General features: G+C 42.2%; 1 protein-coding gene across 1 annotated transcript in view; it reads right to left on the minus strand.

Moving 5' to 3' along the window:
- Positions 1–24,770, minus strand: part of TBXAS1 (thromboxane A synthase 1) — a 152,299-nt gene that overhangs the window by 111,194 nt on the left and 16,335 nt on the right. The window contains exons 2-3 of the mRNA XM_032401464.1: positions 4,371–4,464; positions 1,726–1,778 (exon numbers count right to left, since the gene is read on the minus strand). Of these exons, the coding sequence (XP_032257355.1) occupies positions 1,726–1,778; positions 4,371–4,464 (147 nt within the window). The remainder of the gene's footprint in view (positions 1–1,725; positions 1,779–4,370; positions 4,465–24,770) is intronic.

The following is a 24,770-nucleotide window of genomic DNA, read 5'->3' on the forward strand; positions in this document are numbered from 1 at the left end:
CCTTGAGCCTTTATTAAGTATCTATCATACTTAAAGCAAGAAGCTATGCACATAAAAAAAAAAAGTAAGTTAAGACCAAGCTAAAAGATATCTTAGAGAATTAGGTAGAGTTGCTTATTATTGAAAGATGTGTACCACCTCCCTGCCCTTCCATCAGAGGAACACACCTCCCTGCCCCATTGATGTCAGGCTTGGCCAAGTGACTTGCTTTGGTCTCACTGAGGGCAGATGTGCTTCCTGCCCTGATTTTGAGTTTGGCCATATAACTTGGTTTGGCCAATAGGATGTTAGCAGACATGATGCAGCAGAAACTTAAGATGTTCTTGTGCTATTAGGTTTGCTCTCTTGAACATTTGCCTTCACCTTGAGAAGAGCCTTCCCTGGTTTGCTTGCTATTCCAAGAAGGATGAGAGATAAGTGGGGCAGAGCTGCCCCAGTTGAACCTGTCCTAAATGACCTTCCTGCCCAGAGGACCAGCAGATGCACCAGAAAGCCCAGCTGAGTTGAGCCAAGGGTAGCTTAGATTAGTTGATTCCAGCCACCCCTTAGACATGTGATAAATAATAATTTATTGTTTAAGTCCCTGCAATTTAGATTGGTTTGTTATGCAGCGATAACAAACTAATTCAGAGAGCATCTAGTATGACAATTTATTACTTTTGCAGGATCATATAGCAAACTAAAGAGCAGTGAGAACAACTTGGCCAAAACTATGGGTCTCCCAGGTAGGGCCATTTCCACAGAGTACAAGTCAATCTTTTGAAAATCATCACTGGGAGAATAAGCGTCATGGATCCTATGGACAGAAGGGTTCACAAACCATGGGCCCCCATTAGCATGTACATTAGGAACACAAAGAAGTTTACTGCACCTAAAACAGTGATCACAGACCTGGAGGTCTGGAGAAGAGCTGCTAAAAATCACCGCATGGCTGAGGAGGAATGATACGAGAACAGACTAAAACGATTAGGACTCCAATGTGGAAAGATGCATGTTGAGAACCAATATGACTCAAGTCTGTCAAATCTTGAATAGAATAAATGGTCTTAACATATGTTTGTTCACCAGATTCTGGAATTTTATTTATTTTTTTTTAAAAAGAAGGAGCATTCTCTGAGGCATAAAAAGGGAAAATTCAAGAAAAAAAAGGGGCTCTAGTACTTTATATGGCTGAGAACTAGGGTGACCAGATGTCCCAATATATCCAGGACAGTCATTGTGTCCACTGTTGTCTGGGGTAATTATTAATAGCATCCCCTTTCACGTTCAACACAGTGTATTGTATTGGATGGTAGATTATATGGTCATACAGCTGACAGCATGTTTTCCCACAGAGTTGAACAAAACGGGTCCAAGTAAGGTTTCGGTAAGTTCATAAGAAAAGACGACTTGTGGGTTCTCAAGGCAAACTAGACTGAGGCATGGAGGGCCACTGTATCCAATTGCAGCAGTAGAGCGAGATGGTCAAGGCACCCGGGGTCTGACCTAACTGGTCAGGGTCTTAAAGGCTGGGAAGTGGTGTTCTTTCAGCCTAGCATGGGGCCCCCTTGGGCAACCCTGGGGCCTCCTCCACTCCTCCAGGAGCCTTATCTGTACAGCTAGGCCCTCTCTTTGTGGATCCTTAAAAGACCTAAACACATGCAACATCCCCATTCTGGTTATTACTTCCTTATCAGAACATGCAGAAATCAAGATAAATGGTAGAAAAGTGGACTTCTCTCTTACCCACACAGAGGTCCATATAGCTTTCTGAGCTCCATTTGGCTTTCCCAGAAACCCTGCGGAAAACATAGGACTATCGTAAGAATAAGATTAAACAAAATTTCAAGTATTCACATTTATTCAGGAAAAAGTCCGGAACCGTGAGAACACAATTACATAAACAATAAAAAAGAATTCAAGTTCTATTACTTTCAAGTACTTTGAAGTATTAGAATAAACAAGTAGCTTTAAAAAATATATTGCCAAGGAAAAATCTTAGTCAACTCTGCTTTAATGGATGGAAAGAGATCATCTGTACTTAAAGTATTTGTGTGTAATTGCTGCTAAAATATTTGAAAACGGTTTGCTTTCTCAACTATGTTAACATTCCCCTCGGCAATTTGGTTTATATTATTATTAATTTTGGCAAAGCCTCTTTTGACAGCCACTCTATATGTAAACGCTTGTAAATTCTGAATTATCATGATCCAAGTGAAATTTTTAACTAAAATCAATGTAGTCAAAACATAAGAACCTTAGCGTAACTTTATATAGGACAAAACATTAGACACATTTTGTCATGGGAAACGAGTCATGCAGAAAAGGCCACACCCATTGTACTATAGGGTTGGGGTAATGTAGTGGGGATGGAGTGTGTGTGCAAATATGGATGGAGGAACTGTAGGGGTGAAGGGCTGGAAACTGCTAGATCCCTGTGTTGTGGGAATGCAATATACAGGAGAGACATCTGAGGGGTGGGGGAGAGGAAAGAGTTGGTGGGGATAGAAGAGGTGGATGTCCTTAATGGAAATACATCCCATTCTGATTACATCTACTTTCACAATCTAAGCTTGCCATACATCAAGGAAAGCTTCTATGAATATAAAAATAGTCGCTGAAATTACTATGTTCTAGAAGGAACTTGGCAAGGTTTGTACATACAAGGATGACGAGCTGAAAAGGAGCATATGTGGAAATTAACCAGAGGCAGGAGCACAGTGTTCTCTTCATATCGACAGTTCTACAATTTTTCCTCAAAATGTTAATACTAAATTACTCAACTGAATACAACTGATCATTCCCCCCTCCCCCAGAAATATGTGAAATCTATTTACTTTGAATTTCCTATCCAGCGTGTTCTCTTTTGACACTTAGAAATTTCTTCACACTTGCTTCAAGGACTCACCGGAAGCCTTAATGAGATCGCTGTTTGAGGGCTTAGTGTTGTGAATGCGCCACCCCTGAGACAGAGGTGAGGAGAAGGTATTTAAAACACTAGGAAGAGAGCAACAACAACAATAAAGAGGAAAAAGAGTGTTGGACAGAGAAAAGAGACAGAAAGGAAGAGAAAAGAAACTGAGGAAGAGGGAAAAGAATAGAAATAGCTAAAGTTGTTATCTGTGTCATGCTGAGGGCCAGCCTTTCTGAGGCTGGGGGTGGGGAAATCCTAGAGAGATGCTGAACAGATATGACCAGGATTGGCCCAGTTAGCCCTGCATGTCTCTGTTTAGCTCAGCGGTTCTTCACACACGGGATCTGTCGGCTCCTGATGAAGGGTCTGGTGGCAGCACCACCATGAGTTCACAGATTAAACCATCTGGCTTCTGAGAAAACCCAATGAAGAGAAAAAATATACTCTTAGAAGATAGTGTCCTGGGCTTCTATCTACAAATGCCTGCAGGACCTTTCCACTTGCATGTCACTCCGGCCAATCAAAGGTATCTCCCTGGACCAGCTGCCCTCCAGACCTTCTATTTCTGTCAACTCATGGCCATTTCTCCCTGTGAACCTGGCTCAACACTTAGAGGTGCTTTGGCTCATTTGTCTTGAATTCTCTACTACGAATTAGTCCCAGGATTTACTAACTTTGCCCCCAATGTCCTTCTCTTTTCACCCTCACCATCTGGGCCAAGCCCTCACCATGTCACCTAGACTTCTTAAACTAAATCTCCCCTGAAGAGTGATCATCCACTTCAGGGTCCCTCTCCCACTCCAAAGTGATAGTACACTGACCTTTCTAGACTGCCAACCATCTAGCCTGTCACTCTCTCACATAATTGCTTCCCCTAGTGCTCCCCCATCTTTGGCTTCTAGTCAATCCAGGCTGCTAATCAAGCTTGCCCTAATTCTCATTTAAGTGCAATCACACACATTGTTGCTCCCCACCTGGTTTGTGTTCTTGCCCTTGTGTTTATTGCTTCTGCCAGACCTCCTTCTCCAGGAAGTCCTCTAGGATGATTCTAGCCCTGATAAATCTCCCTCTCCTCTGAAGGACACAACAACTACCATCTCTCTTGCCTAATCTAGCACTAGGGTACATCCCATCTGGTGCTGAACACCGTGATTTCGTGTGCACACTTGAGGGTATAAGTAACTTCTACTTCTTCCACATCCCAGGGCCTGGCATGTTTAGATACTCAGTCAGTGGGTTTTGGGGTGAATGGATGAATGAATGGATGATAGGACTCAACACATGTTGATGAGTGATAAGCAATGGATCGTTGTCATCACGTGATAATTCATTCAAGGAGGGGAAGGCTCATCACACAGCTCCTTCACATATAGACCACCCCAGTGTGGGTGACCTAGATGGAAGCAGTGCTTCACGGGTACAGCTGCCCTGGGCTCAGCATATCTTATGCTGGAAGATGATGGAAGACTGCCCTTACCTGGCGGAAAAATGTCAAGTTTCCAATAAAAGGAGAAGGCTTGGGATGTCTGATGCCCAGCTTCTCCAGTCTTGAAAACGCTGATGTGGAGTACCTGAGGGGAAAAGCAAATCTTAAAAATCAAGAAACTGAAGTTTTCATTCATACATTGGCCCTATTAGGAAACAGAATTACTGAGTTCTCCTCAAGGAAGGATGGGAGGAGTGGTTTCCGGTTGACAGTGTCTAAGGACAGAAGAGATCGAAGCGTAGAGATGAGTGAGTGGAATGGACCCCAGGAAATTCCTCCTGATCCCGTGACGGGCTGGAGATGGAGGAATCCTAAAATCTCACAGGTGGAAGAGATCTTGGCGATGCTGTCTTCTAAATGCTCCTTCCCCACCTAAAATTTCCATCAATACATTGTTTTTAAAAATGTACCTCTCCCCAGTTCAATTCCTTTGCTTCTACATCAACCATGAACAATTATCAGAAGGCAAGGCAAAAAAAAGTCACAATGGCAAAAATAAGTTCCCTGTGCAAATTTGTGTGTTTTGCTGGTCAAAACTGACCCCTGCACATAATTTGTCCCTCACCACATTCCATGGCCTAATAGAGAAACACAAAAATAGAGAGGGAGAGAACACACCATGGAGACAAGACCTCATTGCCAACCGCTTATAACCTCTTCGTGTCTTTGTTTTCATGGCCTGAAACCATATGGGAAGCATATTTTCTTAACCAAAAATCAGGAAACGTGGCCCGACAGATTTTGGTGCCACTTTCCAGGAGAAAGCAGCAGTCTGAGAAGTGCAGCATAGCTGTCAAAACATTGGAATTACTAGGATATTTCACCAGTTTATGGGAACAGAGGGATAACACAGTTTAAGTCAGAACTGGCTTAGAAAAACCTGGACATATGGCTGTAATCCCTAATCAGCCAGCCAATTAGGTCAAAAGTTCAGTCAGTTCAGAAAAATTAATGAGTCAAACTGGGTGTTTAGCATCATGCAGAGATCAGCCAAATCTCAATTTAGGAGCAAGGAAAAATATAGAGCATATCATTACAGCCAAGCTTCCTAGGAGCATTAGAATTTAGATGAACAAAATGCTGCTCTAAAAATCACTCATCATTAGAAAGATGGAGTGTTCGCTATAGTCTTTGACCTTCCCCTTTTCAACCTGTAGTCCAATAAGGAGCACTTAAAATAAGTACTTTTCATCAAATGTTCAAATATTCAGGGAAAGGACAATCCGACCAAAGTGTTGGTTTGCATTATTCTGAGCAATGGGTCTATTTTTAAAGTAGTCACAAGGGAGAACCAAGAATGGGAAGGAGGTTTCCACCATCTGGCTGCTTTATTGGGTTTGAATGAATTCCCAGGACATCACACGTAAGTCCATGTTCAAATGTGATTACAAACTGCACTCAGGAGCCACGTGTGAATTACACAGATTAGTCGTGCCAACATTCTTCTTCATTAGCATGTGTACCAAAGGTCAACAGCATAGTATGTATGAGTTACTCGTACCAGTAGACTATGATATTTTAAATAACTCCCCTCACACCCTGGAGGGAAGACCAAAGAAGACTTACCAGTCCACTTAAGACCTCCTTCAACATCCTTGAATCTGGTTTCTAGGTTCATTTCTCCATCAGTTTTTGTGAATTATTTTCTAAATATGATCTCTAATGGATGGAAGGAAATATGTAGATCTTGGGCCATATAATTACATCTTAATTTTATAATTAGATGTCTTGATTGTCTAATTAAAGGACAAGAAGTCTGTACCTAATTACATGTGCTAATTATTATGCAAGTCCATGCCCTAATTATGTAACTCCACTTACAAAAACACTTGCTTGTGTGTCTCTGCACAAAATTTAGACATTTTCAAACATATGGCATCAGCGGAGAATGTTCTGGACACAACCATAAACTTCATTTTGCAACCCATACTCAAGTATAGAACTTGAGCATCTTCAGCTGGGAATTGGCCAAAAGTTGCCATCAGTAACCAGAGTCCTTGCACCAAAATCAGCAGGGGGAAAGATCACTGCCACCAGACTTGCGGGTAAAACTGCAAAGTGGGTTCCATTTGTCTTGCTCCCACTTCCTTCTCTGCACCCTTGTTTCATACTCCCTGGTTCCAGTGTTCCCACACTGCCCTCTCTCTGTCTCGAAAAGGCTCTTTGGACAACCCATGGACACCAGGTATTATGGGTTGAATCGTGTCACCCCAAAAAAGATCAACTGAAGTCCTAACCCCTAGCACCACAGAATATGATCTTATTTGGAGACAGGGTGGTTGCTAGTGTGATTAGTTAAAATGAGATCAGGACACCTGGGTGGTTCAGTTGGTTAAGCAGCTGCCTTCGGCTCAGGTCATGATACCGGTGTCCTGGGATTGAGTCCCACATTGGGCTCCTTGCTCAGCGGGAAGCTTACTTCTCCCTCTGCCTCTGCCGCTCCTCCTGCTTGTGCACATTCTCTCTCTCTGGCAAATAAATAAATAAAATCATAAAAAAAAAAGATGAGGTCATACTCAAGTACAGTGGATCCCTAATCCTTATGACTGGTGTCCTCATAAAAGGATGGCCACATGAAGACATGGAGACACAGGGGAAATTCCATGTGACAGCAAAGGCAGAGACTGGAGTTACACAGCTGCAGACCAGGGAACACCAAAGATGGTGAGCAAACCCCAGAAGCTAAAAAGAAGCCAGGAAGGATTCTCCCCTACAGGTTTCAGAGGGAGCACAGCCCTGCAATAAGCATAATTTCAGGGCGCCTGGGTGGCTCAGTTGGTTAAGCGACTGCCTTCGGCTCAGGTCATGATCCTGGAGTCCCTGGATCGAGTCCCGCATCGGGCTCCCTGCTCGGCAGGGAGTCTGCTTCTCCCTCTGACCCTCCCCCCCTCTCATGTACTCGCTCTCTCTCAAATAAATAAATAAAATCTTTAAAAAAAAAAAAATAAGCATAATTTCAGACTTCTAGCTTCCAGAACTGTGAGACAACACATTTCTGGTGTTTTAAGCCCAGTTTGTGGTACTTTGTTATGGCAGCCCCTAGGAAACTGGCACACCAAGAATACCCATGAATGAGTTTTAAAGAGTCAATGAAAAAAGATTTTTAAAAAAATTTCCTCCTGCTACTCTAAAAATTATCATTGCGGAGGAAATTTCTTTTTTATGTCAAATTGTGCCATTAAGTCCTGTGCCATCAAAAAGGTGCAGGTGGCCTGGGATGCTACTATGGAAAGCAGGTGATAGGCAACCCTCATGAAGGGTTGCATATTGTGATATTTAGAACAGCTTCTCTTTGATGGGAATTAATGCAGATATCCCTTAATTATGATTATGGACATCTATCATTGTTTACATTAAGGATGCTTACGTTGGAAAATGACATCAGAAAGTGTACGTAGTAGCTTCAGATAGCATCCTTCGGTTTCATTTCACAACTCAAGCCATTGCTTCTTGCTACAGCAGACACATTCCTGTAATGTCAGTAGTGTGCCTTATACTGCAAATTAAATTGAACCATATGGATCATTTTCAAAGTAAGATTCAATTTTTAAAGCCTAGAAATTCCCCAATATTTCATTTCCCCCAAGACAAAGCCCTTTCTTGATGGATTCAACAAAAGTGGTCAGCCTGTTGGTGAGCCAAAGAAGCCACTTGTGATAAATTGGGGGATATTTTGATGAATCATTCATTAAAGAGATAGTCAAGTTGATTGAGGTTTGGAGCAAGAGAAGACAGTCAAATGATGGCCTGCCCTCCAGGATTTCCCTCGTTGCATATCTTAAGCAGCCATAGGGGAAGTGGTTTCTCTGCTTTGTGCTTCTAGAAACAGCCAACTTCTTGGTTCATCCATTATGTTCTCACCAACACTATCAAAGAATTTCTCCTTGGTGAGATTCAGAGGCTGTTGATGTTTTTGAAATGCTGAAAGATTCCTTTGGCAAATAGCACATCTCCTGGGGTAGAAATTGTGATTCTCCAGTGAAGCCAGGTAACCCACTTGTCCTGCTCTTTGGAGAAGAAAAGCCCTTTGTCATGGTTCTCTACCCTTGTGACATGTATGGCCATCAGTTCCATTAAAAATTGTGGCCACATTGGAAATGTTATTACAAACAAGGCCTTAAATTGTTACCTTCTCAAAAGGTTTTAAGACATGGGAGCAGAATATGAGGTTGGCTAGCTTTGACAGAAATTTGGGCAAAAAAACTTACAACTATCAGAGACAAAGCCTACTTTCATTTTACTCTAATTCTTTCTAGCTTTTTCTCTGAGGATTTTTTCTGTTTTTGAGATTATATCCTCTATACTGTTTTTCTATTTCTATTTCTTGGTATTTCTACTTTTTTTCATTTAATATAAGGGGAAAATCTCCATGTTATTAATCCTTTATGAATATTATTCTTATGGCCATATAATATTCCTATTGTGGACATATCATAATATACTAAACTATTCTTATTATTAAATACTTAGAATGTTCTTGATTTTTAGCTAATTTAAGTTATGCTACTGTAATGAATATTTCTGTGCATCAAGCTTTTCCAGCACTTTATGCACGGAGGTTTCCCGGACCTGAAATCCATGGGTCACTGGATTCAAACACTGGTACATAATGCTTTCCAGAAAGTTTGTCCCAGCAAGTCTCACTGTCAGTGTATCCATTTCACCAAAGGCTCTCATAAAATTTTTTTCTAATTTTGTAGACCCATCAATGTATCTTGATGTCTGTATTTCTTTCATTATTAGAGAGAGAGAGGGGAGAGATAACATTTTGCCATCTCTTTTTCTCTGATTTCAAAAATATTACCCAACTTTGAAATGACTCTTCCTTTCCCCCCTCATTCCTACCATGGCTTATCTAGGTGGCAGGCATAATTGTGCCACACTGACTGGTTAAATAATTAATTGGAAACTGAGCAGTCATTGATAGGTGACTGCAGGCTGACTCGAAGCACACATTTGGGCAGGGATAGGAAAACAAGCAAATGAATTCTGAATAGTTGTTATTTGAAAACAACTCCTACAGCCTTGTTAGTTGATTTTAAATTCTATTTCCTTCTCCTTCCTTGCCCCATTAATACTACAGACACTGTAAGCATAGCAGTTGCATCAGTCATGCCTCCAGGCAGGAGCTCCTTAGAAATACTGAGTTTCTAGATGAGGTCATCCCAGTTCCCCTGTTAGCACCTCATCTCTGTCTCAGCATCCTAATCCTCATGTTCAGTCCCCTTTCCTGGAGCCCATTCCCTCAAGACCTTGCTCTCAGCTTGCCCTCAGGGCTGGAAATATCTGGTGTACATTAATTCGTGTCTCAATTAGTAGTAGTTAGATTATCTACCAAGATAACCTGTAAACCAGAATGTTCATTCACTAATCTATAAGAGTAGATGTCATTTTCCAGGAACAAAAATCTGATGTCCTTACTCAGAGCCCCTCCTTTCCAAGTACTTGAGAAACCAAATCAATCCTCAGAGGGTAATGTGTTGAGCCAGGTTCTATAATGAGAGGTGGCTCATCAGAACAAGTATGTCACTGGGACCCTGGTAAAATAATCCTGCCCTAAAGCCAAGCATACCCCTATAACGAGTTAGCAAAGAGACAGTGTGTTTGCTGTCTCACTCCTCTTTCCCCACTGATTTGCTGTGCTGCCTCTATCACACATCTTAGTAATAGAGGTGCTTGGGTCTATTCTGATCCATTTGTCTGGCTTATGGAAATACCTCACTATTTTAACTATTATAATTCTGTAATACTTTTTCATATCTTACTTTCTCATATTTTAGAATTCATTAGTCTAGTTTGATCAAAAATTCTGTTGAGATATTTTTACTGGAATTGCATTAAATTTATAAATTAGAGTACCAACATTATCACCACATTGAGTATTCTCAATCTAGGAATGTATTATATCTCTCCAATGATTCCTTTATCTCTGTCCTTCAATAACATTTTCTAATTTTATGCACAGAAGAGTATCTTTTTGCCATCTACATATATTTGTTATTGGTATCGCTCATGTGTAGAAACACCATTTGGGTTTTTTTTAAATTAACATATAGTGTATTATTAGTTTCAGAGGTAGAGTTTAGTGATTCATCAGTTGCCTAGAACACCCAGTTCTCATCACTGCAAGTGCCCTCCTTAATGCCCATCACTAAGTTACCCCTCCCCCCCACCCACCTCCCCTCCAGCAACCCTCAGTTTGTTTCCTACACTTAAGAGTCTCTTATAGTTTTTTTCCCCTCTCTGCTTTCATCTTATTTTATTTTTCCTTCCCTTCCCCTATGTTTAATCTGTTTTGTTTCTTAAAATCCACATATGTCAGAGAAAGACAAATACCATATGATTTCACCATTTGTTTTTTATGCCAGTCTTATAAGCAAGGATCCTTCTAAACATTCTTGTTAGTTCTACTGATTCACATGTGGAATATCTGATTTCTTATGCAGACAGTCGTATTTTATGCAAATAACATCAGTTCTATTTCTTTCTTTTTTTTGGATTTATTTATTTATTTATTTATTTGACAGAAAGAGAGAGAGAGAGAGCACAGAAGTGGGGGAGCGGCAGGCAGAGGGAGAAGCAGACTCCCTGCTGAGCAGGGAGCCTGATGTGGGACTCGATCCCAGGACCCTGGGATCATGACCTGAGCCAAAGGCAGACATTTAACCGACTGAGCCACCCAGGTGTCCCAGTTCTTTTCTTTCTAATCCTTTTCTCTCACTTTTCATTTTCTTCCCTTATTACATTGGTTAGGACCTCTAGTACAATGTTTAAAAGAAGCAATAAAAGAGAGCATCCTTTTCATATTCCTGACTGTGGGAGTGTATCTAACGTTTCAAAATCGAGTGTGAGATCTTGCTGCAGATTTTTTATAGATACACTTTATTGGGTTAAGGACATTTCTTCTATTCCTAGTTTGCTTAGAGAAGTTTTTCTTGATTAGTCTTGCTATAAGCTTATCTATTTTATTAATCTTCTCAAAGCACCAAGTTTTGCTTTTGTTGATCATTTCTAGGTTTTTTGTTTGTTCGTTTTCTATTTCATTATTTTATACTCATTTTTTTCATATGGTCTTCCTTCTACTTTCTTTGGGTTTACTCTTTGTTCTTTGTTTTTAGTTTTTTAAGTTAACAATTTAATTCACTTATTTTCAATATTTTAAAAAAATAAATGCAGTTAAGGATGTAAATCCCCCTCTAAGTACTTCTTTTTCCCCCCTCTAAGTACTTCTTTACCTGCATCCCACACATTTTGAAATGTAGTGCTTTCATTGTCTAATAACATTCTTTTAAAAAAATTTTTTTTTATTAACATATGTACTATTTGTTTCAGGGGTACAGGTCTGTGATTCATCAGTCTTATACAACTCACAGTGCTCACCATAGTACATACCCTCCCCAATGTCCATGACCCAGCCACCCCATCCCTCCCTCCCCCCTCCACTCAAGCAACCCTCAGGTTGTTTCTTGAGTTTAAGAGTCTCTTATGGTTTGTCTCCCTCTCTGGTTTCGCATTGTTTCATTTTTCCCTCCCTTCCCCTATGATCCTCTGTCTTGTTTCTCAAATTCTCATATCAGTGAGATCATATGATACTTATCTTTCTCTGATTGACTTATTTCACTTAGCATAATACCCTCTAGTTTCATCCACGTCATTGCAAATGGCAAGATTTCATTTTTTTTTTTTTTGATGGCTGCAAAATATTCCATTGTATATATATACCACATCTTCTTTATCCGTTCATCTGTTGATGGACATCTAGGCTCTTTCCATAGTTTGGCTATTATCTAATAACATTCTAATAGGAAACTTCTGAATATAATATAAAATGTGCTAGAAAATGCACACAAGCAAAACTATGAGGGAGATATTTTAGAATTATAAGAACTTCCTATTGTTTTCCAATTCTGCCCAGCCTTATTCACAAGACATAGTAAGTAAAATTCATTATAATTTGAATCCAAAGACCCAGAAAAGGGAACTGCTTATAATCTTCACTCCTCTAGGAGAAAAAAATGAAGGAGTACTGAATAAATACCTAAGTATCTGACTGATGTGCACTTCTTTCCCCAAAATATAAAAACCACAAAAGCCTAGTCACTGTAATCATTAACCTGATGACAGCCTTGTCACAACACAAGAAAAATACATTTATAAAGACATGCAAAGAGAGTTATACAGTCATTAGTATTATTATAATTTATAATAATTTTTAATGTTTCCTATGTACCAGGCACCATGCTAAGAACTTTTTATACGTTGTCTTACATGAGCCTTCCAACAATCATATAAAGATAGAAATCAATATTATCTTCATATTACTGATCAGGAAATTAAATCTTAAGAGGCTAAGGAATGTACCCAAGGTGATGCTGCTAAGTAACTGAGTCAGAGTGGAAACCAGGTCTGCCACATTTCAAACAAGTGCTGGTAGGCACCAACTCCACCAACCTGTTCCTTCTTGTCCTCTAGGCTAGGATGTTGTGGATAAGCTACCACATGAGAACACACAGTGAATAGGCTGAGAACAAAGGCAAGCTTATTAGAAACCAAAGGTATAATAATAACAGATACTAATTAACTGATGATCATGATGAGAGAGCTTTTGTTTTTCTAAAAGCCATCCCCCTCACTTCTGTTTCTTACTCAGAATTCTCAACTATTTCTTCTTTTTGTTGTGTTGCTTTCTCCTTTTCTACTGGATCATTCCTGTCTACATACAGACATGTTGCAGTGTCTTTCATCTTAAAGGAAAAAGGCAAACTCCTTTAGTTCCAGTTATTGCCTTATTTTTCTTCCTTCCTTGCCAGTAACATCCTTTGAAAGCATTATCTAGACTTGTTCTCTCCCCTTCTACACCCCTAGTCTCCTCTCCACCTGTTCCAACTATGTTTTGTGTACCCGCCACTTCACTGGGACTGCCTTTGTCAAGGTCGTCCATGATCCTGACCTTGTCAATCAGTGATTTCTTGCCCATCTTTGTACTTGACCTCTCAGTAGCATTTGGCACAGATGAACACTTTCTTCTTCCTGAAACACTCTCCTCCTTGTGCTCCCTGTCAGCACTCCTCCTACCTCCGAGGCTGCTCCTCGGTGTCTTTGTTGGCTCCTTTCCTTCTAATAGTCTCATCACTTTGCATACCACCTATACATCAATAATTTCCACATTTCTATCTCTAGTTCCATTCTCTCCACTGAACTCATCTTTATCCCACTGCCAAATTGGCTGCACCCTTTTAATGTCTATTAGACTCTTTAAACTTAACACATCTAAACCTGAATTCAGTTTCCCCCCTAAATTTCATCCTGCCTAGTCATCTCTATGTCACTGTTGCAATCACAATCCACCAATTGCTCAAGCCAGAAAATTTGAGACGTGGTCGAGTGTGTGATTGTTTAAAATATGACTACCCCTTTTAGTTGGAGGATTATACATCTCCAGCCCATTTACAATAGGCTTGGTTATGTGACTTTTTTTGGCCAACTGAGCATGAACAGGCACGATGTGTACCATGTCCAAGCAAAAGCCAAGAGAGCAGCACATGGTGAGCCATTTGATATTTTTCCCTCTGTCATGAGACCACTAGTCTCCCAGGTGAGAGCTGTTCCTGAAGCCTGGGTCCTGTAATGAAGATGATGAGGAGCAGAGCTGGAAGTGATCCATGCTGGACATTTAGTATGAGCAAGAAATAAATATTTGTTGATGTAAATCACTGAGATTGGAGGCAGTTGCTATCCATGTGAAACTTACCTGAAGCTGACTGATATTAGACCTGATTTAGCCTTCTCTTTCATTTTTCAGACTTTACATACACTCTCTCAGCAAATCCTTTTAGCTCCATCTTCAAATTAGCTCCTTCTCCCTATCTGCCCACTTCTCTCCATCTCCACTGCTTCTACCCTGGTACAAGCCCTAGGAGGGCGATTTGCTAGTATCTAGCATATGCATTTACCCTTTGACACAGTAAATTCACATCTAGAAATTTGTTCTACCCATATACTTGAACATATACATATGTACAGGGGTATTCATTTCAGCATTTTTACAACATCAAAAGATTGGAAACAGCCTAGATGCCTGTCAGTTTGGGGCTGTTTAAATAAATCATTATGCATCCATTGAATAATATACTATGCAACAAAGAAAGTCATCAAGATACAATATTACACATAGTCAGCATTTAAATTTCTCCAATTGTCTCATAATTTTACAGTATGTTTGTTGAATGAAGATCTAAATAAATTCTATATGTTGTAATTGGGTCAGATGCCTTTTAAGTATCTCTAAGTCTCTAAATTCCCCTCAACTTCCCCCCAGCCACCTTTTTCCCTCTTGCATTTTTTATAAACAAAACAGGTTGTGTCTTGTAGGGTTTCCCAAACTCTGAATTTCACTGGTTGCATCCCCAGGTGTAGTTCAACGTGTTCTTCAGTCCCAATCTGGTAGTGAGATCTTAACCACTGGTTCTTGAATTTGCGCACCGAGGACCTTCAGAATATTCTCATGTTTGTGTTCCACCCCCACCCCCAGATGGTGACTTAATTATTTAGGGTGTGGCTTGGGCTTTGGAATTTTAAAAAGATCCTCAGGTGATTGCAGTGTTCCAAGTTTGAAAAACACTGATCCAGAGGCTTTTTCTGTAAGACTGCTTTTGAGGAGATTGATAATGTCTATTTTTTGCTTTTATTATGATCTTAGCAGCTGGGAGGATTATCACCGACATCTATTAATTTATTAGGATGCAAAACGGTGATATTCCTTCTGCACTTATTAGCTGGAATAATTCTGAATTTACCCTCGTCTGCTATGATTACTCTGAGGAACAGTTCATATAAGAAAAGTAGGATCAGTGCTCAATTCTTTCCTTTTATTGTTAGTTTTCAAAATAATGAGTTGGTTCTGTATCATCTTACAGCTTCTGTATCATGATATTTTTGTATCCTTATGAATTCATGGATTTAAATATATTTGATGTGTTTTGATCCACTGCAATGATCATTTTATTCATCAAATTGTCCCATCTTTGGCTAGTGGGAGCATGTATAAGTTTGCTCCTGAGTATTTTTGATAGAATGTCTTTCTTGCTTTCTGAAATGACAAGATATTCCAGGTTCATTTGCATTTCTTGCCCCAGACCTAGATTAGCCACTTTCCCAAGAAGCCATGGTTCTGTTTAGTGGAAAGTGATATCTAGGGATCATTAGAGGAGAAAGACTTTTCACTGTACTTCTTGGTGATACTTCATGATACCATTTTGATACTTCAATCACATGGATGCCTAGTCAAAAACTTAAACAGATCTTGAAACGTTTTAATTGAATCCTCTGTAATTAGTGTTATTTTAAATGTATAGTGGTACTTTACATAAAAGATCAATATGGTGAATCCTATCAGGATTTCTTCAGTGAAGGAATTTTTCCACCTCACACCAGTCAGAATGGCTAAAATGAGCAAGTCAGGAAATGACAGATGTTGGCAAAGATGCGGAGAAAGGGGAATCCTCTTACACTTTTGGTGGGAATGCAAGCTGGTGCAACCACTCTGGAAAACAGTATGGAGGTTCCTCAAAAAGTTGAAAATAGAGCTACCCTATGACCCAGCAATTGCGCTACAAGGCATCTACCCCAAAGATACAAATGTAGTGATCCGAAGGGGCACCTGCTCCCCAATGTTTATAGCAGCAATCTCCACAATAGTACAGTAGCCAAACTATGGAAGGAGCCCAGATGTCCACTGACAGATGAATGGATAAAGAAGATGTGGTATATATAAATAATGGAATACTACTCAGCCATCAAAAAAAATGAAATCTTGGCATTTGCAATGTTGTGGATAGAACTAGAGGGTATTATGCTAAGTGAAATAAGTCAATCAGAAAAAGAGAATTATCATATGATCTCACTGATACGTGGCATTTAAGAAGCAAAACAGGATCATAGGGGAAAAATAACACAAGACAAAATCAGAGAGGGAGACAAACCATAAGAGACTCTTAATCATAGGAAATGAACTGAGGATTGCTGGAGGGGAGGCAGTGGGGGGTGGAGTAACTGGGTGATGGGCATTAAAGAGGGCACCTGATGTAATGAGCACTGGGTATTATATGAGACTAAGGAATTGAACTCTACCTCTGAAACTAATAATAATATAAATAAAATAAATAAATAATAAATAAAAATAAATTTAAAAATAAAATAAAATAAGTGAAGGAAATTTTTAAAGTAAGCTTTCCCAGCTGTATTAGTTTGCTGTTGTTGCTATGACAAATAACCACAAAGTTAATGGTTTAAAACAAAACAATGTATCATCTTACAGTTCTGGAGGTCAGCAGTCCAAAATCAATCTTGCTAGTCTAAAGTTAAGATGTCAACAGGGCCCATTCTTTCTGTCCAGGGGAATATTGGTTCTTTGCTTCCTTGGCTGATGGCCACATCACTCCAATCTCTACTTTCAGTAACCATATTAACTTCTCTGATTCTCACTCATCCTGCATCCCTCTCATAAGGGCCCTTGTGATTACATTTAGGGCCCACGCAGGGAATTCAGAACACCCTCCCCATCTCAAGAGCCTTAATCACATCCTCAGAGTCCCTTTTGCCATCTACAGTGGCATTCACAGGTTCCAGGGATTAGGACATGGACGTCTTTGGGAGTCATTATTCAGTTACCACACCACCTTATATTGTGTATACATCCTGACTTTATTTTGGAGTGTGCCTGAAAAGGGGAAATGTCTGTGTGGGGACTATGAGATCATCAGGGCTTCCTGTTTAGAGAGAACTGGGTGGTACAGCTGCTTGGGGATGGGGCAGAGGCAAGCTCAAAGCTCATGTGACACTCAGCCTCTGCCTCAGGCATCACTGAATTAGGCTTTGCTGGCCCTACCACCTCAACAGCCAACAGATAAATATTTTAAAGAAACTGCTACAATTTTTTTTTAACAAAGAATAAGTCGTCCAGTTGATGACTATTATAGCACACAGAGCTAACTTTTCCATTTTTATCCCAACTTTTCAGAACAGGAGAGTCAATTGAGTCAATAAATCTCAATCGGCATGAAGACATTAATCTTCTAAATTCAGTCATTTGTATAACATGTTTACAATTTTTGTCATAGCTGCAAATTTCCTCTGCTATTACTTGCTTCCCAATTTCCTTTAAATAAGCTTAAATGCATTTATTTAAAATTGTATAATAATGTAAAATATAATAATAAATTTATTTAAAAGGAAACTTTATGTTGTGACCATAAATGAAAACCATTACCACTTCCATAAAGAAAAAGTAATGGTAAAAATCAACACCTTAGCAGGGAAAACTTTTGAAGTCTGTGAACCCCCTAGAAGGATTGTCATGCCGTGGACGGTCCATAGGCCACTGCTGGAAAGATCCGGCTCTCGAGGATGGTCCAAGCAGGTCACATTTTTTTAATGTGCTCTGTCAAGTTTGCCCCAACTCAGCTGATAGCTTAACAGCACGGCCAGAGGATGCTGAAGCCCGTTTCTCAGGGCACACATGCGGAATTAGAGGGAATGAATATCATCGTCCTGTATTTCCCTTTCTCAGAACCGAAGAGAGCTGGTCTGCTTCTGCCATTGCATTTCTTCTAAACTATGATAGTAGTTTACCCTCCCGAAGGGGAGAGGTCCTCGTAGTGAAGTGCTTTATCACTGTTAGGGCTAATGTGAACTGACATGTTACAAATGAAGAGTATCACTGGGTCAATACACATTCACTGCATGTCTCATAGCAGACCCGGTGCTGGGTGCCAGGGAGGCTGCAGGGACGTGGCACTTACAGCCTAGTGGACCAGACAGACTTCAGTGGCTCATGACAAGCAGTTAATTAAGCATTTATGTTCTGATCCTCACAGCGAAGAAGCACCCTGTGCCAGTTGAAACGTACGCTTTGTTATTTTGATAACTTAAGAGCGCTTCCTCTGTCTGACTACTGGATGGTATTTGTCGAAGCTGAAAACAAATGACAAGCGGTCATTATGCTTATTACTTCCCCTCAGGGCTAGTTTTCAGACAACAGGGCCCTCCAAAGAGGACCAGTCTCTCGAAAACCATTAAACTGAGGACAGAGGAGTCAAAGCTGGAGAAGGCGTGGGAAGAGAGTGCTGCTTTGGAAGGGCTGGTCAACCAGGAGGTCCGGGAGCACTGAGGGGGTCCTGCTTTCTCAGGCTTTCCAATGCCCATCCTGCCCCAAGAAAACCAACCGGCAGGGACTAGTCGGCACCTCTGGGGCTGAGGCAGCAAAGGGCAGGGAGTTGGGGTTGGCAGTCAGGAAGGGAGGGGCTCAGTGAAGCCACCTCAGCTTCTGTTCCACGATTGTCCCCCAGGCCACGCGGGTGGCCACGGAGAGATTCTGGGAGCGGGCCTTGCCCTTCTGGGCGCCAGCGAGAATTAAGGAGAATGATGAGGTAGCGCAGAGAAGTTTCACAAGATGAAAACACACACAACCTAGCTTTCTGTTTTAAAAATAGTGCAAAGCAATTGAATTATGTCATAAAACCAGTTAAGTGACTGATATTTATTAAACATATCCGGATTTTTTTTTAAGTGTTGGTTATTTGACTGAATTTAACTGGTCTGAGCCCCCCCCCCCCACACACACACACAAGAAAAAACAATGACATATATAAATGCAGGCATAAAATCTTCCCCTCAAACTTCTCTTCCAGTGTGAAGGAGGAAAAAAAAAAGACTAATGGCTTAATGCATTTAAAAAATATTTATAGTAAATATTTTTAAATAAAACATTTAAATTTATTATGACATATTTAAATTTATAAATTTTAAATACAGAGCGCTTCACATATAACTTCATATGTTTACACATTTGAAAATGAAATGCTGCCTCCTGTATTTGGGCCTTGAATTCCTTATGTGTCAGGGGATCGTAGGCCCAGATGTGGCATCCTACAAAAGCCCCTGCCTCATCCTGCTTCACCCAGAAGCTGGAGGATATATGGCTCTTGAGACAGAAAAAAAAGCAAGCCCCCCACATTTCTTCCAAACTCCCGTCATGAAAGAATTTTGCTCCTGGGAACTCAAGTCTTCTGAGTGGCCCTCCTGCTGAGTTCTGCAGCCCCGACCACAAGAATGAGGTTCTCATCAGAGAGACACAGGCAGCTTCTAGATCTAGAGACACAAGTCACCCGAGATGATGTATTTTTGCAGAGGTGGAAAAAGAACTCTTGCTCCTCATGGACAGGTAAGGGTCCAGCCAGAGCCCAGAGTTTATTTTTATCTCTCCATCTGCCAATTAGGAGACTGGGCCTCACTGTTAATTGTGCTCTCAAGGTAATGGCTTGTTTAAGTAATTGATGATGTTTGTCCTCACTAGGGAATCTTAGCACATCAAAAGATGTTGAGAAAGCCAAAATTCACCTAGAGTCTGAATTAATCACTTTGTCAAGCACAACAAAGGCTGTCTTGCTTTGCTAATAATCCCAAATGAGGTAGCAACCCTCAGTTAAATAAGGAAACTGTGGTGTCTTTAATTAATATTTCAAAGAGCTCAGACTGGCTTTTTTTACTCACTTTATGTTTATGAGAATGGGGTGAACTGCATGCAGAGCAGGAAGAGTGAGGCCTGGCCTCACTGGCTTCTTAGAAAAGGATCTGGGGGCTTTCGTTAACCGCAGGGTCAATGTGTGGGGCTGAGCCTGGGTCAGAGGAAGTCAGTCCCAGTGTCTGCCTCCGAACGCTGCCCTGTGGCCTCAGCACTTCCTCCTGCCCAGGCTTGGCTTCTGGGGTGCCACTGAACACCTCCCCCTTCCCCCCAGCTCAGCTGCTTCGGCCCCTCTGGGCTCTCCTCAACCCAGCTGCCCTTCAGTCTGCCCTCTGGCCAACTTTCCGACCTCAAAATGGCTCTCTCCACCTGAAGCTCAAGCTTCCCCAGCCTCCCCACAGGCCCCACTGCCTTTTGCCTCACCTCCTTCTCCCCCTACCTCCCAGAGCCCCAGACCAGCCCAGGTCCAGCCCTGGCATCCAGTCACACTGCAGCCCCAACTCAAGATCATGCAGGCCAAGATCAGAGCCCCGAGATCCTGCAGCTCCAGAATGGGAGGCTGGACCCATTGCTGGGTTGGCCTGATCCCAGCTGCACACCCATCTTTAAAAGAACAGAGACACCCCCAAGGCTACTTGTAAGCCAATGAGCAGGGTGAGGGGATGGGGTCCAGAAGCCCCCCGGGTCCAGTTCAGCAATCCTTACAGAGCGTAGATACCATACAAAGGATGAGTAAGACATCCTAGCCTCCAGAGAGTATATCCTATGGAAAACAAATGGGGGAATGGGGGATTTCCCCTGGACTCAGGGAAGCCCTGATAACTAACAGCCTTCCAAGTACTTCTTATCTTACCTAATAACTCCCCAATTAGAATCCTCAGTGTCATTTTTGACTCTTTCCATCAATCTTCATCTGCAATCAATCCTCAAGTACTGTCAGTTCTGCTTTCAAAACATCTCGGGCGTGTTCTCCTTTCTTCTAACTGGCACTGCCCTATTTCAGCCCTCATTTTCTCCCTGGGGCATGGGCTCTTCATTCATGTCCTGACCTGGCCTCCCAGCCTCTGGTTTCTCCCTTCATCCAACAATCTGCCGTCCACACCAGTGCCAGAAGAATCTTGCTAACGCGCAAATCTGACCATGTTGTAGCCCAGTTCAGAATTCTCTGTTGGCTCCCTGTCAAGACACACTCAACTCCTTTATCTGGCACATAGGGCCTTGGATGATCAGGCCCTGGCCTGACTCTTCAGTGCCACTCCAACTGGTCTCTTCTCCCCTGCCTTTAGACTCCAGCAATCTTGCATGACTTAGAACATTTCTAGTTATGCTGACTTGTTTTACCCTTCTAGGCTTTTCCCCATGCTCTTCTTCAGGGCCAGGACTAAGATGACACAAGTTAGGGATCTAGGGTGCAACATTTAAGGAGGCACTCACTCTCATGGATGTGCAAACCTGAGAGTGAGTGCCTTCTTAAATCTTGTGTCCCAGAGGCCTGCTTACCTCACCCTGGTCCTAGCACACTCTTCCCTGCCTGGTGTGTCTGCCCTCTTTCTCCACTTGGAAAGTCCTGATCATTCTCCAGGTTTCTGCCAGAGGGCTAGATCCTCCAGGAGCCAGCCCAGACTGTCCTCGGCACACAGACACATTCTCCTTGGCCACCAGCTCCCTAATGCGGAAGGAATGCAAATGAAGAGCAGGAAAGCTCCGTGTATTGTTTGTAGGAATATAATCCCGTCTAAGTTCATTATTTACTGTACCTGGTTCTGTTTCCATCATGTGGGCTTAGTCATCTGTAGTTAATCCTTTTGTTTTTATGAAGTCCTTAAAGAACCCTTTAGATGTTGTTGAGAGAGACATCTGCCTTGGGTAAACCCTAACAGACAATTAAATGAGAGCCCAGAGAGGACAGAGGGGGCTACTCTTGTCTCTGTGTCCTGCATAATTATAGCGAACACTTACAGAATGTTTCTTGCGAGCCAGGAGCTGGTCTAAGTGTTTCACACATGTTAACTCATTTATTCCTCTCCACGCTCTGTGCAAGTGGTGTTATTATGATCCTTTTCGTTTTGGAGATGTGAAAACTGAGGCTCAGAATGATTAAATAATTCACCTAAGGTCACACAGCTAGTAAGTAGCTGAGCTGTCTGGTTCTGGAGTCTGTGCTCTTAGCCAGCAGCCTCTGCTGTCTCTCCTTTTATGTTTGCGGAGCAGCCGATTGCCTACAACCCAACCCGTCTACCAGACGGGAGATGCACAGAGTGGGTTAAGGACTCTGAGACCCCTGTGAAAAGGCAGATGCCATTCACAGGACTCCGTTATCCCCCAGGATCAAATCAATCGATCAGATTGGCCACTGAGTCAGCAGGGCCACAAGACTTGAAATAAGGACAGGTGAGTTCGATGAAGCCTGGCCTGTGCAGGGTACATGAGTTCTTTGGCCAGCCGAATTTCAATATCTCTAAGTAGCCAAGGTTGGTACGCAGGGGCATTGGGTAATGGTGCACAGAATGATTCTGTTCTTTTGTATCTTGCCTAGTAGGCATTCAAAAAATATCTGCCAATTGTATTTGAGGTTATGTCTTCATAAACCCAGCCAATATTGCCATCTTTCTATTGAACTGTGAGCTGCCCAATAGCCTGGAACAGGCCAGGGAAACCCAGTTCTGTCTCCCAGCTTAGCAGATGGCTTAAAATGCTTAGGCAATCGAAATAACAAAAGGATACTGTGAGTGTTTCAAAATATTTATAATCCCATTGCATCTTGTTTGTTACTGTAATCCCCAAATCTCTGCATTGACCTAACTCTTAGCAAGTTGACCCTGTGGCCTTTGCTCATCTCCTAGCTACAGTGATCAACCGCAGGACCAACTGGAAACTGTATGGAAAAGGTCAAAAGGCAATAATAGCTCCAGTCTAAGATCGCCGAGAGTCCTGATGCCCTTTGCTCATCAGTGTGGTTGGTTCCGGCGTTTATGCCTCTGGGCCCTGGTTCAGATGTGCAGACCTACAGAACCAGCCTGACCTTCCCCATGGTCGACCCATCTGGGTTTGGCCTCTTGCCTGCCTCCTGCACCTTACTATCTCTTGTATAATTACTGCCTCCTGCCCTAGCCTTGGCTTATCCTGGCCGTTCTTAGCTCATCATTTGTATTAGCCATTTGTTGCTGTGTAACAAATCACTCCAAAACCTAAGTGGCTTAAAACAACAAATATTTATTATCTCACACAGACTCTGTGTGACCGTCAAGAATCTGGGAGCGGGCTCCCCCAGTGGCGTTGGCTCAGGGTCTCCCATTAGGTTACAGTCAAGCTGTCCACTGAGGCAGCAGTGGTCTAAGGCTTGCCTGGGCCTGGAGAATCTGCTTCCGTGCTCACTTATGTAGCTGTTGGCAGGCTTCACCACACGGGCCTCTCTGTAGGGCTCTTCAATGGGACATCTGACTCCCCCCTAAACAAGCAGTCTAAGGGAGGAAGGGAGAGCCCAAGATAGCAGCCTCAATCTTTTACAACCTAATCTGGAAAGTGATAGATTGTCACCTCGGCTGTATTTTATTGGTCACATGGCTGACCCTGATACAGTGGGGGAGAGGACTATGCAAGGCTTTGAAAACTGGGGGAACAGGGATTTCCATTAGGGGCCATATTGGGAGCTGGCTACCACATCTGCCCTTGCCCCAGTGTGAGCCAGTTTAATTAAGGTATATCCTTCTTCCAAAGTTTCACCTTGGGTTTTTCAAGCTGGTTACTGTGCTTGTAAAGGCTGTCTGTAAGCTGTTCCTTCCTATGATGAGGTACTGAAACAAGATTTGGTTGTTCTATTCTTCATTCCATAAAGATGTAGTTAGTATTGCCTCTGTGCTGGGCACTGGGCCAGATGCCCTTGTACCTCACCAAGAGAATACATAGGACCTTCTTGGTTTTTACTGAAGAGTAAAATCAAGGGAAATTTCCAGCTAAGGAGGATGAAAATGGATGTAGAGCCATCAGAAAGACATGGCTAATGATAGCGAACATCTCCTAAACTCTTGCTATGGGTCAGGCACTGTACCAAATGCTTTGTAAACACCGTGCCCTTTCCTCTCCATCCACATCTTTCTTATGTCCACCATGTAGATGGGGAAACTGAAGCTTAGAGGCTGGCCCCAGGGGCACAGCCCAGGCCTGGTCTGACTGACGGAAGGGCCTGGCCTCCAGCCAGGCCTCTGATGGGTCTGCTCTGGCTCAGCAAGGCCGATGAGAAAAAGGAGACTATAAGAGTCTCCTAGGAACAAAAGAAAAGAAAAGCACCCCAAACTGAAGGATTATAACCACAGAAATGTATTCTCTTGCCATTCTGGAGGCCAGAGTCTGACATCAAGGTGTCAGCAGGGCCATGCTCTCTGAGGCTCTAGAAAAGGACCCTTCCTGCTCTTCCTAGCTTCTGGGGTTGCTGGCAATCCCTAGAGTCCTTGGCTTGCAGCCACGTCCCTCCAACCCTGCCTCCGTTGTCACATGGCATCCCCCCTGTGTGTCTGTGACCTCAGATCATCTTTGCTTTGCCTGTGTCTGCCTCCAGTATCCCTCTTCTTATAAGCATGTCACTCATGGATTAGGGCCCACTGGAATCCACTGTGACCTCATCTGAACTTGCTTGCATCTGCAAAGACCCTATTTCCAACTAAGGCCACATGCTGAGGTCCCCGGTGGACATGAATTTTGGGGGGACACTACTCAACCCAGGGCAAAGACCATCAGAGCTGTGAGCAGCCCTGAAAAAAAACCTGAAGGGAGTAACCCGGTATGTGTGGATTGGTGGGGAGGGGTCTTCCTGGCCACTCTGGGGACAGAAAAGAGGAGACAGAAAGAAACTGACCCTAATGAAAGAAGACGCT

This window comes from Phoca vitulina, unplaced genomic scaffold (genome assembly GCF_004348235.1).
Source record: "Phoca vitulina isolate PV1807 unplaced genomic scaffold, GSC_HSeal_1.0 scaffold4, whole genome shotgun sequence".
In the NCBI taxonomy this organism is placed as follows: Eukaryota; Metazoa; Chordata; class Mammalia; order Carnivora; family Phocidae; genus Phoca; species Phoca vitulina.